The sequence below is a fragment of the Myxocyprinus asiaticus genome, chromosome 16 (genome assembly GCF_019703515.2).
Source record: "Myxocyprinus asiaticus isolate MX2 ecotype Aquarium Trade chromosome 16, UBuf_Myxa_2, whole genome shotgun sequence".
NCBI classification, from domain to species: domain Eukaryota; kingdom Metazoa; phylum Chordata; class Actinopteri; order Cypriniformes; family Catostomidae; genus Myxocyprinus; species Myxocyprinus asiaticus.
Window position 1 is genome coordinate 48,202,990 of NC_059359.1, and position 17,933 is coordinate 48,220,922.

The following is a 17,933-nucleotide window of genomic DNA, read 5'->3' on the forward strand; positions in this document are numbered from 1 at the left end:
ACTTCACCTTCAAACAAGTGTTTCAGCCCTCTTTAAAGACGCTAAAGATCGACAGGAGCATGTCATTCGCATGTAATTCTTTGTCATCTCGTTTAGAATAACAAGGGCTTCATCCATGGACCATTATCTAGAGTAGGTGCCAAGTGCTCTCAGATATCCAGAAGCTACAAGCACAAAGGATTTTGGCCATCTGCATCTCAAAGATCAAATTAATATATGCTTTAAAACAGACACTAGTCCCTATCTAGTTTACATATACATGGGAGACTGTATGACAGGAGGATTATTTCTTCTGAAGGTAGTATGTAGACATGTCTGTGAAGACCATCAGTCAGGGAATCGTTTATTGCTGTAATATTAGTCACTAGATAGCGCCAAAGAGCATTTTTACTGTAGTTCTTACTAACTCACCTGGTGACAATTCCTTCAGCCAAACTCAGAGAATTACAGCCGGCTTAACTAAACTCTTTATTTAAATAAGCTTTAATAATGACGGGGTTTATTGGTTTAATCATCAATAATAAGTGGTACCAGACCCACAGCAAACAGAAAAACCAAAGCTAGTTGTCAGAGTTTTGGTAGTCAGTTTCTGTATAGGCACATACCATGAAGTCATGGCTACAAAAAAGGCTATTGAACATTTCCACATAAAGTTATCACTTGTCCTGAGAACACAGTTCAACCTTTTGGTTAAAATCTGCCTTCATGATACCAAACTCTTGTTTTAATGCCAGTGTGGTTGATAACAGAAATATGATTATATGAAAGTTTAGTTTGAAGGATAGAATTCACAGAAACCTTTGTTTACACTTTACATTAATGTTCCCTTTGTAAAGGGTTTATAACAGGGTTCCTTAGTTACTTCTATGCAGTTATAACAATATGTATAAAAAGGGTAACTTTCATTCAATACCTGTCAAATAGTAATCCATTTTACCTCACATGCTATAAAATCATAATAAGTCTCATTCAACCTTACTAACCTATGAAAATGTACCTTAATGTAAAGTGGACTTACTGTATGATGCATTTATTAAGAAGCCAACATTAGAAACCTATGTGAATAAAGTTCAGTGTAGTTTAATGGTCATCGGGTTTTATTATGTGATATGCAGTATGCTGTGAATGAGCATGAAGAGCTGAAGAAGGTTTTGGCTTAAGGATTTAAGGTAACTAGGACTAGGTAAGCAGCATTAGCATAATTCTTTTGACATCAATGTAACAAGGAAAGTGACAACACAAGTGAGTCAAGACATTACAGTAATGAATATAGACACAAAAGCAGACTGTAGAAAAATGACATAATCCCTCCTTTTAACCTCATTATAATAGTCTCTTTTTGCCAAACTGTGACACAAATCATGTATTAGGGCATTTTATTAAAATTAGTATGAATAAGTGTTTTTATTAAGCATTTATAACACACAAGAAGTTTACTGTTTAGCTAAGTATTGGATTGAAATCGTTCTTTTTATGCATGTTGTTATAACTGCAACTAAATTATTTATAATGCATTTATAAATAACTTATTAGTCATTAACGAACCCCTTTATAAACCATTAACAAAGGGAACATTTGTTGAATGTTTTGGTAACAGTTCACAGTAGTTTTAAACTAGGTGTTTGAAACCAACATTGCTAATTACTGCTAGGGAAAACAAGAATTTGTGTAATCAGACTTTTCAGTCAAAACCATATATTTACTGAACCCTTGTGCCAACTAGCCCCAGTCTTCCCTATTTCAAACCAAGGACAGAGATGTTTTTAATGAGAATGCAGTGTGATATGAATGTGAACTGTTGTTAATCATTAGAAATGGATATAGCAGTTCTCATCTAGCTTACAGTATGATGTACAGTCAGTATGTGGATAGATTTAGGATATGACTCATTTCTTCCCACTAACAGCACTGGTGAGTGATGATTTTGTGTAACGGAGGATTCTAGATAAATGGCCCTATCAAGTTGCCAAAATGGAGCAACATAATACAGACACTATGCATGTAAAACCACAAGCATATGTCCAAATAAATATCTCTATAAATCCTTATCTAGCCCAACACCCCCCCCCCCCCCACACACACACACAGAGTTACAGTTAATCATATAATTGAAACATTTATGCATTTTAATATTTGTAAATTATAATATTTAGTGCCTTTTATATTGCCTCATTTGACAGTGTAATTGATGTACAGAGAGAGATCTGTCTTTCCATATGTGAAATGTTTCAGTATAGAGGAAATATTTACCCAGCCTGCAAGTGCTGGGACCAAAAGGACCATATAAAAAAAGAAATTGATGTAACGGAAGTTTTGATTCAACAACCAGAACAAGAAAAAAAAAAAAAAAAAAAAATCATGAATAATAATATGAATAATAATAACATAGAATTAGGTACTAATAATATAAATCTTGGGGAGTAAAATGCTGAGAAAATTGCAATTTGTCCACATTTATGGGATTCTAGTGGCTAACAATGTTTTACAATATCAGAATAGATCATTCTAAATTCTGGCATTCATTTTACACTTTATATGCAAACAATTTCTATAGTTTTATGACATCCAAGCCTAACAGGGACAGGGACACGGACAACAAGACATAACATCATGTACAAATACCACTTTCCTAACAGCACATTCTTCTACAAAAATAGAGTGTACACGACTCTGTAGTGTGAAGCAACCCCTTATGATTCTCTGACATCGGTGATTGTCTCTGATCCTCTACATGTGACTGAAAGAAAGAGACTGCAAGTTTGTGTTAATAGTAAACTGCATGTCTCACTCTCACAGATAAAGAGAGATACAGTGAGACAGAGTGAGAGGCAGACAGTGAGAGATAAAGAGCAGACAGACAGGGTTATTCTTAGTGGTCTCAGTGGGGCATGGTGCCTATGAAGAGACGTCACACAGGGCTGAGGACTAGAGATGATGGACACACACACAGACTACATGCTGCAGTGGCAGACAGCTGAGTTTAAATATAATCCCTCCTACACACACAAGGTTTCCCTCAAAGAAGGTGCAAAACATGTGCTTTTTCAATGGTTTACTGCTACTATGCTATCAACCCTGGAATTACAGCGAAAACATCAGGATGAGGGATTGGCCTCTACACAGACACACTGCCTAATAAAGAGCCAGAGCTGTATGAATGCAGCAGCCGTGTCTGTTTATATGTGGGACTCTTCAGCTGTCTCCTGCCTCTGACTTCTTCTCTTTAACCTTCACTGAGGACTTCCTGGACACCTTCGTCTTGTCCTTCCCAGACTCTTTTGACGACTCCTTCTCTCTGCTTGACTCTTTGTCCTTTGACAACTCTTTTAATGACTCCTTTTTGGACTCTTTTGTGGATCCCTTTTTGGATTCTCTTGAGGGTTCCTTTGATTCTTTTGATGACTCTTTCGGCTCTTTAGATGACACCTTAGACTCCTCTTTCGCAGAGTCTTTCTTGCTCTCTTTCGTGGAGTCTTTTCCAGATTCCTTCTCTTTCAAAGATTCTTTAGATGAATCTATTATGGATGAAACAAACATTTTGTGCATAAATATTCAAAGGAATATAACAATGTACTTTTGTATGATATACTTTTTGTATGATGTCTTGGTTCCAGAAGTATTTTTTTTTCCATAATGTTTTTTTTTTCCATAGGAACTTTATAAAATCCTTCATAAAAAAGTTGTAAGCCATGAACCAAACCAACCAGCTCAGAGGTGAATGACAACATAAACTTTGATCTGAAGCAAAAAAAAAAAAAAAAAAAGTATTTGATAATCAGACAAAAAGACAATGGCACAAGACTGTGTACTTAATGTCTTTAATGAGAGAATAAACTACATGTCTCATGAAGCATTGCCAATAATGTAATCAAGTTAAAAACAGTGGAAAAATCTAAAACAACTGATTTAAAGTTGTTTGTCGTAAGTATAGAAACAATCTACTTTGATTTTATTGCAAAATATTAAAATAAATATAAATATAAAATGGGAGTGGGCTGTCGCTGCAGAGCTCTTTTGGTGCACTTTTTTTCACCATGATTCTCTGATTGGTGGATTTTTTCTCTTTAGGATCATGGGTAGTGTAGTTTTTCACCAGGAGTTCCACTCAAACACAATAAAAAAAATAAAAAATTACGTTGTAATAACGCGGACTGATGGCTTCAGCAGAAGCATACTGTAAAAACTAAAAAGTTGAGTAAACAAAACAATTTCAAATTAGTTGTACTTAATTCAAGATGGATTGTAAGTTCTATGAACTCAATACAATAAGTTCAGCAAACTGAAATATATCAATGATTATTTAGTTCAATAAACTTGCATTTGTAAGGACAGCTGTCCATAATTTTCAATATTCTTGAAAATAATATAATAAGAAATTCTTTATTAAGCAAATCTACATTTCAACATAAGATCATGTGTCAGCCCCACCAAGATACCAAATAGTTGGCCCAACTTAAAAGGTGGTGTAGGTAACAAGTACTTCAAACTTTAAGAAGTTAAGTAAACTTCATAACTTATGAAACTTCAACGCAAACACTAATCACCTTGTTAGTGATATTAAAGAAAACACAACTTAAAAAAAAATAAAAATAAAAATAATAATATTTTAAAACACATACAGAGCTAAAACATCTGTTCATTCAAACCAGATTATTTACAATGAATTTACATGTCTTCATAAATCAGCACTCTTTGACCAAATACACTTCAATATATTCAAATGCAAGGGATTGTGGGTATTGCATTCAGCCACAATGCTTCTCCAGTGGGCATGCTCAGTAGCAGGTGAAGTTCATAGTGCTTAGCCTTACATGCTTACCCCAGATTTTGACCCATGACTTTAACCCTGATATTTCCATGACTTTAACAGATATTTATGGCGACTGGATAACATCCTTAAAGATATGAGTCAAAATTACAGTTTTTAAATTCCCTGATATTTCCTGATTTTCTATGTAAGGCTGGCTTCATAGACTTACAACAGTAAAATTGAAGTTTTCTCAGAGTTTCCACAAATAAATCCACTAAATGGACAATCATATGCAGTTATTAAAAAAAAAAAAAAAGAAAAGAAAAAATCGTCAACTTGTTTGGTAAAATCAATATAAAATAATATAGAATCCAACATCCTAATGAAAATATTACTTATCAAAATATACAAAAGCCTGTAAGTTCTACCTTCACCACCAAACTTGACATTGTATGTGCTCACTGTTTAAAAATTTAAGTTGCTCTGATTTAGATGGCCTAAAAGTTGACTTAACTGAATTTTTTAAGTAATCTCAACTTTTTCTACATTAGATAGTTCAACTTGTAAAATTGAGTTTATATGACAATACTGAAGTTGGATTTTTTACAGTATACCATCGATTAACAACCTCAGAGCTCACAGTAGGTCTGACTTTAAAGGTTTATAATTTATCATTAAAAATCTATTGACCTATGGAGAAAATGAATGGGATTTTTACTTCTGGAACAAGACTGCTGCGCTCTAAGTGAAACTGCTGCTTATGTCGACTTTTCAAAATCTTTAACTTACAAAGCTCAATTTTGGTTAAGATGCTGCATTAGAAGTTAGCTGCCTATGTAGACAGTAGAAATGAAAAAGAACACTAAGTTTTGTGACAGAGCAAAAGTATGTGGAGCATGGCTGTACTTAGTGTCTGTGTGGTAAAGTGCATGAGGAAGAATATTATCAGGTGATGTGGGCAGTCTGTGTTTAAACATCAGATAACATTCATGTGTAGGGGTGCCATTCACACACACATTTTGTTGTTGCGTCTTTGTCTGCAGACGCACACAATGACAGTGTGATCTGTGAGAGTGTGTGCAGTAGTGGGGTTTCATAAAGCTTCTCCCTGCAGATCCAGCACTACAGGAGCTGTCTGTCCTCATCAGCCCGGCGTGACTGAGCCTCACAGGCGTCTCACACACAGGTGGAGGATTGAGACCAGCCTCTAGAGGATACACACACTGATGACTGTTTAGAGCTGCTGGGATTTAGTGGACATCATATCTGTGTGTGTGTGTGTGTGTGTGTGTGTTAAGCTGACTGCTGTGACTGACATTGAGTGACAATGACACCTGGCACACAACAACAGAAATTTCCCTCTGCACAAACACTCACCCAAACACAGAGACAAAAGTGTCATTGATGAAATGAGGACTCTTATATCTTGATGACAGTCAAGACAAAATATATATATATATATATATTTTTTTCAATCTTTTATACACTAATATAACAGTATACAGTTTAGCAGTACAGTGTTGCTAAAGAGAGTTACTGCCTATGAAGAGCATTTCAAATCTTTCACTTATGAGGTTTATTTCACTATGAGGTGAATGCTCACAATTCCACTATTTTACTATTTATGTATTTCAATAAAAGCATATACTCTTACGATAAGTATTAGGGTTTAAAAGCAGTGTCCTGTCTAACCTATTATAGAACCTGAAGTGCACTACACAAGTTTATCAGTTTGAGAACAAAAACAGTTTTATATTACTATATGCTACTGCTATACAATGTTTAATTGCAATTCTTTCCATTCTGTATGCTCAAACTCTGTTTTACACAAGTGTTGTAATATGTAGTAACACTGTCCATCATGTTTTCTTAAGCTCTGATTTTCACTTAGATTATTAAAAATCATCTCACACTCGAAGTGAAAATGTTACTACTAGACTAATAAGATGCAATTTTTGATCAAGAATGTTTTCATGGACGTTTATCCAGCCCGATCTCATGAAGTTTACGTGGCAACAGCGACAAAAGCGAGTAAAATGATGTCGTAATCCGACAAAGTTTTAAAGGTGAATATTAGAGTGAGTAATCAATAAAGCATACCTCCTTAACCTAAAACTTTAACCGAAACCTTACCAATAGTGTCTTAAAAGATAAATGAGAGGTGAACAAAACAGACATCCTTACCCTAAACCAACATCTGAACCTAACCGATAGTGTTTTAAATGTAAATTCTACATGAAAAGCACATTTACTGAAGCAAACACGCCATTTCGCATTGCTTCTATGGCACTTCTGATTCAATTTCATTGCGAGCATCCTTGGCTGGGCTCGTGGCTCGGTCTTCAAAGTCCATAGTGCAACACACTATCAGGTGAGCTACCGCGGAAGTTAAATACACTGGAATAAGTCTGTAATACAAGCATTAATATGTTAGAGTAAAATTGTTTTGATATAATAAAAGTGTGAGTAACAGAGCAACAAATATGTGTTTATAAAGTCATAAACAGCCATAGTACCCGTGATTTGTGTGAAAGTAAATAAAACACACAGTTGTTGTAGCGCCTCTAGTGTTCATTTCACCAGGAAACTCCAGCAAAACGTAGAAAGTAGCAGGTAAAACTCAGTTTGCAAAAATGATATAGTAACGTTCATTCAATGAGACTCGGGTTGTGTTTATCGCAACCCAACAAACAAAGACAAATAATCCAAGGTTTGTTTTATCATTGGTAATCGTGCAGGGCAGAGCAAAAAATGGCATTCAAAAGCATTGCTTGGCTAAAGCAGCCTCCAACAGACAATGCTCCACACAATGCCAACATCAAGCACTGCTTTCACCTTCACATGAAAAGCATAGCAGATAGCGTCACTGAGGGGCAATTTTACGAGTTTGCCGGGCAAGAATTGTTTGAACTATTCTGAATGTATAAAAACACAAGAGTAGCATCAATGGACCACTGTTTAGAGATGGGAACTATATGGAATTTAACGATTCTGGTTCTGATTCCAATTCTACTGAACAATTCTATTCCAATTTTGTCCTTATTATAAACTAAACAAATATATATGTTGAAATATATTTTTTTTGTTTTGTTTTATGATGGTCTAATTAAAACTGAATAGGAAACTTTTTACCAACTATGGTAATTTTCAAATGCCTTTTATATATAGATTCTATTGTTTTAGCCTTGTTCCAAAACCAGACTTTTAATATTAAAACTATGAAAAATACAATTTAATACATGTTTAAAACTATGAGTGAAATAAACAAACCATTTCCATTTTTATTGCGTGAAAAAGATTTCTATAAAACTAAAAACATTTTGGTGTGGCATCATTTCCTCCACACCAAAATAGTATTTTTTATTTTTAGTGTACTAGTAAACTAAGTCAACAAAAGTGTCAGTGAATCGCATTCTTGAGATGATATATGAGTGATGTTTAAAGAAAACAAAGACAATTCAAGGTAAATATCACTTGTGAGCAGAATATTTTGGTAACACTTTCTATGAATCCCATATTTATAATGCATAAGTAATGTCTCATAATACACCTTATAATATGTTATAACTTCATGACCACAATTATTATTCATTATACTGCTTACCTATTCATAATTATACCTTAGAGTATAATGCATTATAACACAAGCAACATCCAATTTTATCTGCAGAAGTTATAATGAATTTTATATATATATATATGTGTGTGTGTAATTTATAATAGGTATGCTTTAAGTAAAGTGACAAAAGCAATGTCTACTAATAACAATTTAAAAATATCTTATGGATGTTTATAAGACATTACAAGTCAAGCTGGAAGTTATATACATAACACATGCAGAAAATACAAAATAACATGCGTTCAATGTCAATTTTGAGATATTATGAAAAATACTTGTAAAGCTACAAGGTTAAATATATATCAGAAACTCAAAAAAAATAATTGAATGTTGATCACACTTGTAGCCGATTTTCTTGGGTGTAGTTTGACTTGTATTGTATGTTACAAGTTTATGTTATGGCTTTTTATAAGAAGATATTGCTTTGTAACTTTACTTAAAGCAGGCAAAGACCACTTATAATATGATCACGTCATAAAGCCTTTTTGACTGTTTACACTACACAGCACTTATACAAACTTTATTAGCTTCTGCTGTGTTAAAATTGGATGTTGCTTGTGTTATAATGCATCACACTCTTAAGTATAACTATGAATAGGAGAAGTCTTATAATGTATTATAACTGTAGTTCTAATTATTTATGAGAAGTTATAACTTATTATAAGGTGTATTTTGATACATTATGAATGCAGTATAATGCATTTATAATGCCTTTACAATGCATTATAACTATGGGCTTCACTGAAAATGTTACCAGTATTTTTATTAGGCGTCACTTCCAATCATTGCCACATTATGTAAAAAGTGTAAAAATATAAATATTAGCTATGAAATTAGCCTCAGCAAGACAAAAGAGTCGACTATTTTATTTCAAAAATGTTACAAATATCATTTACACAACAAAATTCTATTAAACACAATACAGAATTTGAGATATGCTGGAAGTGACACTATGCCGGGAATTATCATGACAAATATGATATACATCTTCTGTGATACATGTACATACACAGTTAGACATTATTAGTGGACAAATTAAATAGTGAGAGTGTGAAATTTTATTTTTTAGAAATCCACAATGCTAAAAGTGCCCGATGTTGAAGAAATACCCAAAGATACAATATTGGTAACGCTTTTTTCATTAAAGTACCATTTATTATGACAAAACTCAGTTTAAGAGTTTAAGAACTGAAGCAGAACCGAATGTCATGAAAAGTATTCGGTTCCAGTATTTTTTTTTTTTTTTAATGGAACCAGTTTCCAACCCTACCCACTGCCTGTTTCCCTCTCCAGCACATAAAGCCAAAGAGAAGCACCAACGCCCTCTGATGTTTTACTGTTACATGTTTAACAATGCTGACTAAAAACCTCTCACATAAATGCTAAAAATACACACACACAAATGCATGCAACTTTGCTTTACAATACAGAGTGTCTGTCTGTGTGTGCATTGAACTGTGAATTATGTCAACAGATGTGCGCGTGTGTGTGTGTGAGTGGTGTTCTCATTTATGTACGTATTAAAAATCTCAGTTTGCTTATTCTGCAGAATGAAAAATACATGTGACATGAAAATCTTAGTAGAAGCATACAGTGCTTTGTCTGGGTAAATGTAAGGAGTGTTTGTCATGCAGGTGTAAGTATAAAGTGAGTGTGAAGTGTTTTAAGATCTCACAGCAAGATAGAATGGATGGATGAGGATGTGAGAATATCATTGTGTGTGTGTGTGTGTGTGCTTGAGTGCAGTGGATGTGGCTGTTCCTGTCAGGTAGTACCATTACTAATAGGTTAGTTTAGTTAGTTAATTTGCTACATCCAATTGTGAGATAAAAATAAATCATGTAGATCAAAAAATGTGGACTTGTTGTTGTGAATAGTTATAGTGCCCAATAACTGTCTAGTGAATTCTCCCACACGACATGACATGCTGATCTTTGTTAACAGGAGAATCTCAGGCACTAGATCTTGCAGTGTTGAAGTGGCTGAGTAAACAGTCTACTGAATATTTTCAGCATCTTTTGAAGGACCACAAGTACACACAAAAACACGCAGCTTTGAAATATATATTCTTTTAATTGAGCCAAGACGTCAATGTGTCATTTCCATCTTCAGTTTGTCACGAGTCCTTCCGTCATTGATTTTGCAGGTCACCAAACTTGAAATTTTGTCCATAGTGGAAAGCGAAATTACTTCACAAGCTTGCGTTTTTGGTCTTCCGCATTCGAATGCATTTGAATGGGAGTGAATGGAACGCAAACTGTTGTGTGACCGTGGCTTAAAGCGTAGTGCACCTTACACGACCAAAGTTTGTCACATTTGATGTTTTCAGTCAGAGGCTAGTCTGTGACAAGAAGTCAAATAATGTGGTGTGCACACTTCTGACACAGCCCAAGTCGTCGCAGATGCAAGGACAGATTTTATACTTGTTTTTGTTTTGTTTTTTTGTATTTTTCCCCTGTTCTAAGGAAATCAGTGCAAAAAATGAATACAAGACCTTAATAAGTGTTGTAAAGAATAAACTCTTCTGTTGATACATGCGCCTCAATTTGTGTGAGAATGAATTTCCGGATCGTAGTGACCTTAAGTGTAGTAGTGTGCACCTGGCTTCAAACAGCACCATCAAGTTCCACCGGACTACTGCTTTTGGCCTGGGTGCAGGAGAACTGACTTTCTTTAAAAAAAAAAAAAAGGTTTAGCCTTGTACAAAAAAAAAAAAGTGTTGAATTGTGGAAGATAACAGCCCAGTGAGTTGGCTGGAGCTGTTTTGGGCTATTCCCAGGGCAGCTTCCCAGGTGCCAAGGTCATGTTCAAACAGTGGTGGCTGGTGCTTTTCAAAAATGGGGAAGCATAGATTATTGTTTTTGGTGTCTGCAATGTTGACGTATCAATTATTGGTTGTTTTTTTTTTCTTTTCTTTTTTCGAAGTCCCATCCATTTGAGAGCTTGACCACTCATCATACATAAAAGTCGGGATAAAAATTCATCAATTAAAAACCCAATGTCCAATAGGCCAGTGGTTCTCACCAGGGGGCCGGAGCCCACTAGGGGACCCAAATGACTTAAAATTATTTACAATAAGTGATATTTATAATCTAACTTAATAAAAACAGCTAAAAAACACTTAAAATCAAGACACAAAATGTAAACTGACATATTTCTTAGTTTGATTCAGAAATTTACACAGTTCACAGAGTGAACACACAGTTCTGAAATCACACAATTAACCCTGATTTCTTTTATTGATAATTTTTTCATTTTAATCAATTGACACACATAGGGCTCTATTTTCTTGACTGCGCTAGGCGCAGAGCTACGCGCAACCTGCGCTGCGTCTTTTCCAATTTTCGTCACAGTGCTAATTCAAAGCGGAATTTTCATGTCAGTGCAAAGAGCAGGTGGGTGTGGGTGGTAGTGCTTGTGCTATCTGTAGGTGTACACGCCCAATCTGTGGGTGTACTGTATGTTAATGAAGTGGTGCAAAGCGTAATTTGCTATTTTCCTGAGAAATAAGTCATTGCACTAAGACGTTTGACTAAACTAAGTTCCTGCATTTGCAGTTTGGGGATTCCACCAGCAGATGTAATTAAAGAGCTATATGGGAAAGGCCCTAAAATAAACATAATTTTGATTAAAATAATTATAAATATAATATTACGGCCTGATAGATATTATAATTCAGATAATTAAAAAACATTACATCATATTGTGGCAACAGACAAGTAAAGCATTAAGACAACACAAAAAGTGGCTGTAAAAGTGAAAATGTTGTTTGTTTTATTTCCATATCATTGAACATAACCCTATTATTGGCCTAATTCCCTCTGCTCTATTTTTAATTGTTGGTCAATGTACTCATGCGTCAGACAGATGCTTTTGAAGCGTCTCACTAGTTTTCAGCGCCTCTGGACATAAGCGCTGTGTTTTTAGGATGCTGTGTCAAGTTAAACATAGTTTGAAACTTTATGAGCCTACTTGAGAGCCCTGCATTCTGTTGTGCTCAGTCCAGCTGTCATTGAGAGCAAGCGCTCTAAGCCATCTGTGGAAGGCTGTCCTGCCTGCTCATTGGTTTGAAGAGGCATGTTGCCTGTACAGCTGGAGTGCTGACTTTTATTGAATTTTACATTTACATTAACGCATTTGGCAGATGCTGTTATCCAAAGCAATTTACAGTGCATTCAGAGTATATATTTTTATCAGTTTGTGTGTTCCCTGGAAATCAAACCAATGATCTTGATTTTTATTAAATTATCTGTTTTTGGCAAATATTGATATATGCAATGAATTTGATTACTTAATCCACATATCATGTAATTAATTCAATTAAAAATTGAATCAATTGACAGTCCTACTTAAACTGATTGTGTACTGGACTTGCGGAGCATGAAGACAGGCCAGAATAGGGGAAACAATCAATAGCACATAACACCTCCTGCAGGAGTGCGCGCTACTATATCCCTTTTTATTAATGTGTGTCATCAGCAATGATGAAAACTTGTGTTTTTGAAAAATAGAACCCAGGGAAAGCATTTGTAAGGAAAACATAAAAAGGGCCTAAGACGGAACCTTGGGGAACTCCACAGGTGATAAGTGCAGACGGACATAAGGAGTTCCCAATCCTTACTGTCAGAGGTCTGTCGGTCGAGTCCATGCGAGCTGGCTATATTTGGCTGAAGTCTGCAGATTTTGGGCCAGTTGAAGTTAAGAGATTTCACAGAAAATTGCGTAGTATATGACGGATATATGCTCTGATTTCTTACCCCCCGGCTATGATTCAATCTAGTTGGAGGATCTCAAACTTGTTTGATATTTGTTTTTATCATTTTATTTTATCCCCTTTTCTCCCCAATTTGGCATGCCCAATTCCCACTGCTTACTAGGTCCTCATGGTGGCGCAGTAACTCACCTCAATCTGGCTGGCGGAGGACAAGTTTCAGTTGCCTCCACTTCTGAGATATTCAGCTCCACTTCTGTAATTCAGCATCTTGTCACGTGGCTCGCCGTGCATGACACCACGGAGACTCATAGCATGTGGAGGCTCATGCTATTCTCCATGATCCACACACAACTTACCACACGCCCCGTTGAGAGCGAGAACCAATAATCGCAACCACGAGGAAGTTACCCCATGTGACTCTACCCTCCCTAGCAACTGGGCCAATTTGGTTGCTTAGGAGACCTGGCTGGAGTCACTCAGCACACCCTGGATTCAAACTTGCGACTCCGGGGATGGTAGTCAGCGTCAATACTCGCTGATCTACCCAGGCCCCCCGGTAAACTTGTTTGATATTTTTGAGCTGACTACCCACGACTACAGAGGAAATCTCGTAGTGTATGATGCTCCATGACTCAAATCTGCAGTCATACGATGAGCAGCCAACAGAAATCGAGCATGTGGGGCGACAAAGCTCAAGAAATGGAGATAGTGAACAAGCACTCAAGTAGAGCTTAACTTTTAACACCACTCACCTCCATCTCTCATCACAGTCTCTGGAGACCATACTGGCTGCGTCTTCCCACCGAATACCACACCCAAACGCATTTGGCCTGTCTCTTTCCTAGCTCGGAACACAGAGTAGCAGCAACAATAACAGCAGCCAGTTCCCATATCTATGTTTGTTTACATCTGTCATGCCAATCCTGGAATGGGAGGGTTTGTGTTTCTTCGTGAATTTGTGATAGGATCGGATCAACTTTACAGTTGTTTGGTGTGTGATTCAAAGTTTCGGCTGTAGCGATTTTCAAAATCACCAAGTATGTGATACCTAGTACTTTCAAATCTGTTCAGATATATAGTGCTTTAGTGTAATCCAGCCTTAAGAGAATCATCTTAATGCTGTGCATTCAATAAAAACCCCTGTATTGATATGGTCCAAAAGAACAGTATGATCTACTTTATCAAAAGCAGAGCCCCCAACATAAGAATGCAAAGGCAACAGTAAATAATTTGTCATGTTAAGGAGAGTTGATTTCTCTGTAATTTTGCTCTCTATTAATTAAGACTTTAATCTGTTTGGTTTTTTTTTTCTTTACCAAAACTGCAGTTTAGAAATTAGCCTAAAGTTGTTGAAATCGGTTTGATTAAGATTGTTTTTTTTAAAGAAGTGTCTTGGACCACTAAGAAATGAAAAAACAAACAAACAAAAAAAAAAACAGGCTTGGCCTCTGAAAAAGTGCAGTAGTTACATGAGGAGACACAATGAACACTCTATACAGAAATAACGAGTGTTCAACCAATTCCAAGATTTTCTTCAAATCAAACCTCTCTGGAGAACTGAGCTGGGGAGAGGAACAGGAAGGAAACTAACATAAATATTAGCTTACTCAGAGGTGAGTATGTCCTTTAGTAAGGCGGTATGACATATAAAAGACCTTCCTTTAGAAAGTGTGGTTCAGCCAGTCTGAAGCTATTCATCTAGTATGTCATCAACTAGCATTCCTCAGTCAATTTACACCAAATGTGTATTTTATCTTCTCCAAACACCATACAACCCATATGAATGCAGCTATGACTCTCCAAATGTTCCAGCATGTTGGAAGTACTACACCTCAAACATCTTACTGCAACTAAAATCAATAAAATTATCAAAGAAAAATTTTCCACACTCTACAGATCAATCAGCATGACTACAATTATTGATCGTCTGAATGGAGTGGATTTCCACATATCACTGAGCTCAGCATAGCATGTTCATAATTTATGTGTTTGTGTATGTTAAGCAAAGTCCAGTATGGGTAAAAAAGTGAGAGCAAGAGAAAGACATGAGGACAAGAGGAGAGAAGAAAGTGTTTTGTGTCCATTGGATTTTTATGTAGTTTGTTGCCATTAGGGGTGCTGTAGTGGCCATTAGAGTAAACTGTCTTCTTTTATGGTACAGTTTTCTGTTTCAAGTCAACTACTGTCATGCCGGACCAACAGTTTAAAGAGAATCTTGCTGAGCAAGTTTAAGTTCATTACTGTCAAAATGTTTATAACTATAGCTATAACAAGGCGCACACTGAATCTCTGCCACAGAACTCCATCAGACTTACTCGCTGAACATGAAAAACTATATTTCTCCACTACTATATACTGAATGCCAAAAACAGTATACCAATGGAATAGTATGTATGAATCCTCAGTATTCATAAAAGAGTATGTGAGAAATACACGGATGATTTACTATTTCAGGCGAGATTCAGAAGTGTGGATCGATTAAACACTTTAAGGTCCCATAATGCCTCATTAGCTGAGGATATGTCATGTTCAAAACACTGGATTAAAAACAAAGTCAAGTCGAGCGGCTCTTTTTAACTATAAGTACTATATACCACAAAAGTTGTTTCTTGTGCTTAAATGGTGCTTGTCTATCAAAACCAGAGTAAATTATTTTCACAGTTGTTGTTATTACGGCATATATTCTGGTAACGGGACAATGCTCACATTCCCATATGAAGCATTTCCGGAATCGATTTATTCTACTTGCATGCATACCTAAAGAATGTACTATTTTACCAGCCGAGAAGTGCGTCCTTCAAAAGCAATACATACTCTGACGCAATTTCGGACACAGCTATTGTGAGTTCAACGATAGGAGGTCAAAAGTTCTTCAGCTAAAATCAGTCTGTTCTTACCGAAATTCAAAGCACTGCCCCCTGTGGCCAAAGCTGGAATAGTTTTTGAAGGTATGGACATGTGTGAGCTTCAATTTACAGGTGAAACGCAGAGGGGCGCCAAATGTTTCAACTACCAATAACAGTGTAGTGCTCTCAGTTCTGTTTAACACATTTATGTTTAAATCCATTCCGCCAGTTTCCTTAAATTTTCTGTTTCTGGCCTTATTATGTTTATTGACTTGAGAAAATATTGTAAAGTGTTAAAATGTGAAGCTAAATGCTTTCTGAAAACACTCACGATACACTGATCCTAGACCTGTAATGCACAGCCAGATCTCATTAAAATTATGTGACTTTGGTGACATTTTTGCTAAATTATATAACGTAGGTCCTTAAATGTATTTTGGCAGTTCCAAAGTGAAATGTCCACTCTGTGGTGCTAAAAGCAAGTTAAATGTTCTATCAAACAAATTTGATTATTAAAGGTTAATACTCTATGGAGTTTTAAATCAACAAAACCGACCTCCCTACCCTAAACCTTAAACCTAAACCTAACCGATAGTGTCAGAAAAAGCAAATGTGAGATGAAAAACACAATTGCTAAAGCAACCATGTCATTTTGTGCTGCTTCTATGACACTTTCGACTCACATGTTGACACGCTTGCTTTTCTGGACTTCTATCCCTTTCCTTTGCATTGCAAGTGCAACGCTCTATCAGTTGAGCTTAAATAGTGAACCTGACAGTGCAAGTGTTGCATGAAGGACATCTGATTATCTGATGATGTAAAATTATTCTACTGAAAGTTTGTATCAATGGAGAAACTTGTCTTCAGAGAGACAGAGGGAGAGAGAAAGAGACACACACACACACACACACACACACACACACACACACACACACACACACACAGAGAGAGAGAGAGAGAGAGCTCTTGGCCTCAGAGGGTGTGGTATGGGTGGGATTCTCGTGGTCAGCAGGGATATTTTCTCTCCACTTGTTTGTCTACGCCCTAGTACAAAACATCCTTACACACACACACACACACACACACACTGGTATGTCTACTGTCTGGAACTGCTTGCAAAGTCTGCACTCTACCCACGTACAACTGAGCCACATCTGAGAGACACAATTAGAGTGGTCGGCCTCTGTCTCTCCCAAACACACACACACACACACACACACACACACACACACACACACACACACACACACACACACACTCACTCACTCACTCACTCACTCACTCACTCACTCACTCACACACTCACACACTCACTCACACACTCACTCACACACTCACACACTCACTCACACACTCACTCACACACTCACTCACTCACAAACTCACTCACACACTCACACACACACAGACACACACACACACACACACACAGACACACACACACACACACACACACAGACACACACAAACACACACACACACAGACACACACACACACACACACACACACACACAGACACACACAAACACACAGACACACAGACACACACACACACACACACAGACACAGACACACACACACACAGACACAGACACAGACACACACAAACTTAAAGCAGTATAATGTGAATTTTGGTTTGATAACAAAATATGCCATTCTGAACTCAGCTGTTCTCTGCAGTGCTTTTCATGTGGAGTTCAAACTTTAAAGTGGTTCCTAACGCTGGTGCTAGCAAAGTGGATGCCACAGCCTGCTGGCAGATTAATATTGTGTAGGGTGAGAGTTTAAGAGATGTAATGCCCATTGCAATGAATACTCAAACTATGGGGAGACTAGTTCTTTCAATTAGTCAAAATCCCACCTACACTTTGTGAAACATTTAATGTTACTTGAATTGGTGCTATTTTAGTGCATTTCTATCTTTATACTGTGAAAGATTTTGTCTGGAAAATGTTAATAAAATATTATTGTTATATATTGTTTTCTTTTCTTTTCTAAGAAGG

The 17,933-nt window shown here is 36.4% G+C and overlaps 1 protein-coding gene across 2 annotated transcripts in view; it reads right to left on the bottom strand.

Annotated features, from left to right (window-relative positions):
- Window positions 1-2,129: 2,129 nt before the first annotated feature.
- bbs9 (Bardet-Biedl syndrome 9) overlaps window positions 2,130-17,933 on the bottom strand; it is a 211,442-nt gene continuing 195,638 nt past the window's right edge. For both annotated transcript variants that reach the window (XM_051720610.1, XM_051720609.1), the window contains one exon: window positions 2,130-3,515. In XM_051720610.1, coding sequence (XP_051576570.1) covers window positions 3,193-3,515 — 323 coding nt within the window. In that variant the 3' untranslated portion in view covers window positions 2,130-3,192. The remainder of the gene's footprint in view (window positions 3,516-17,933) is intronic.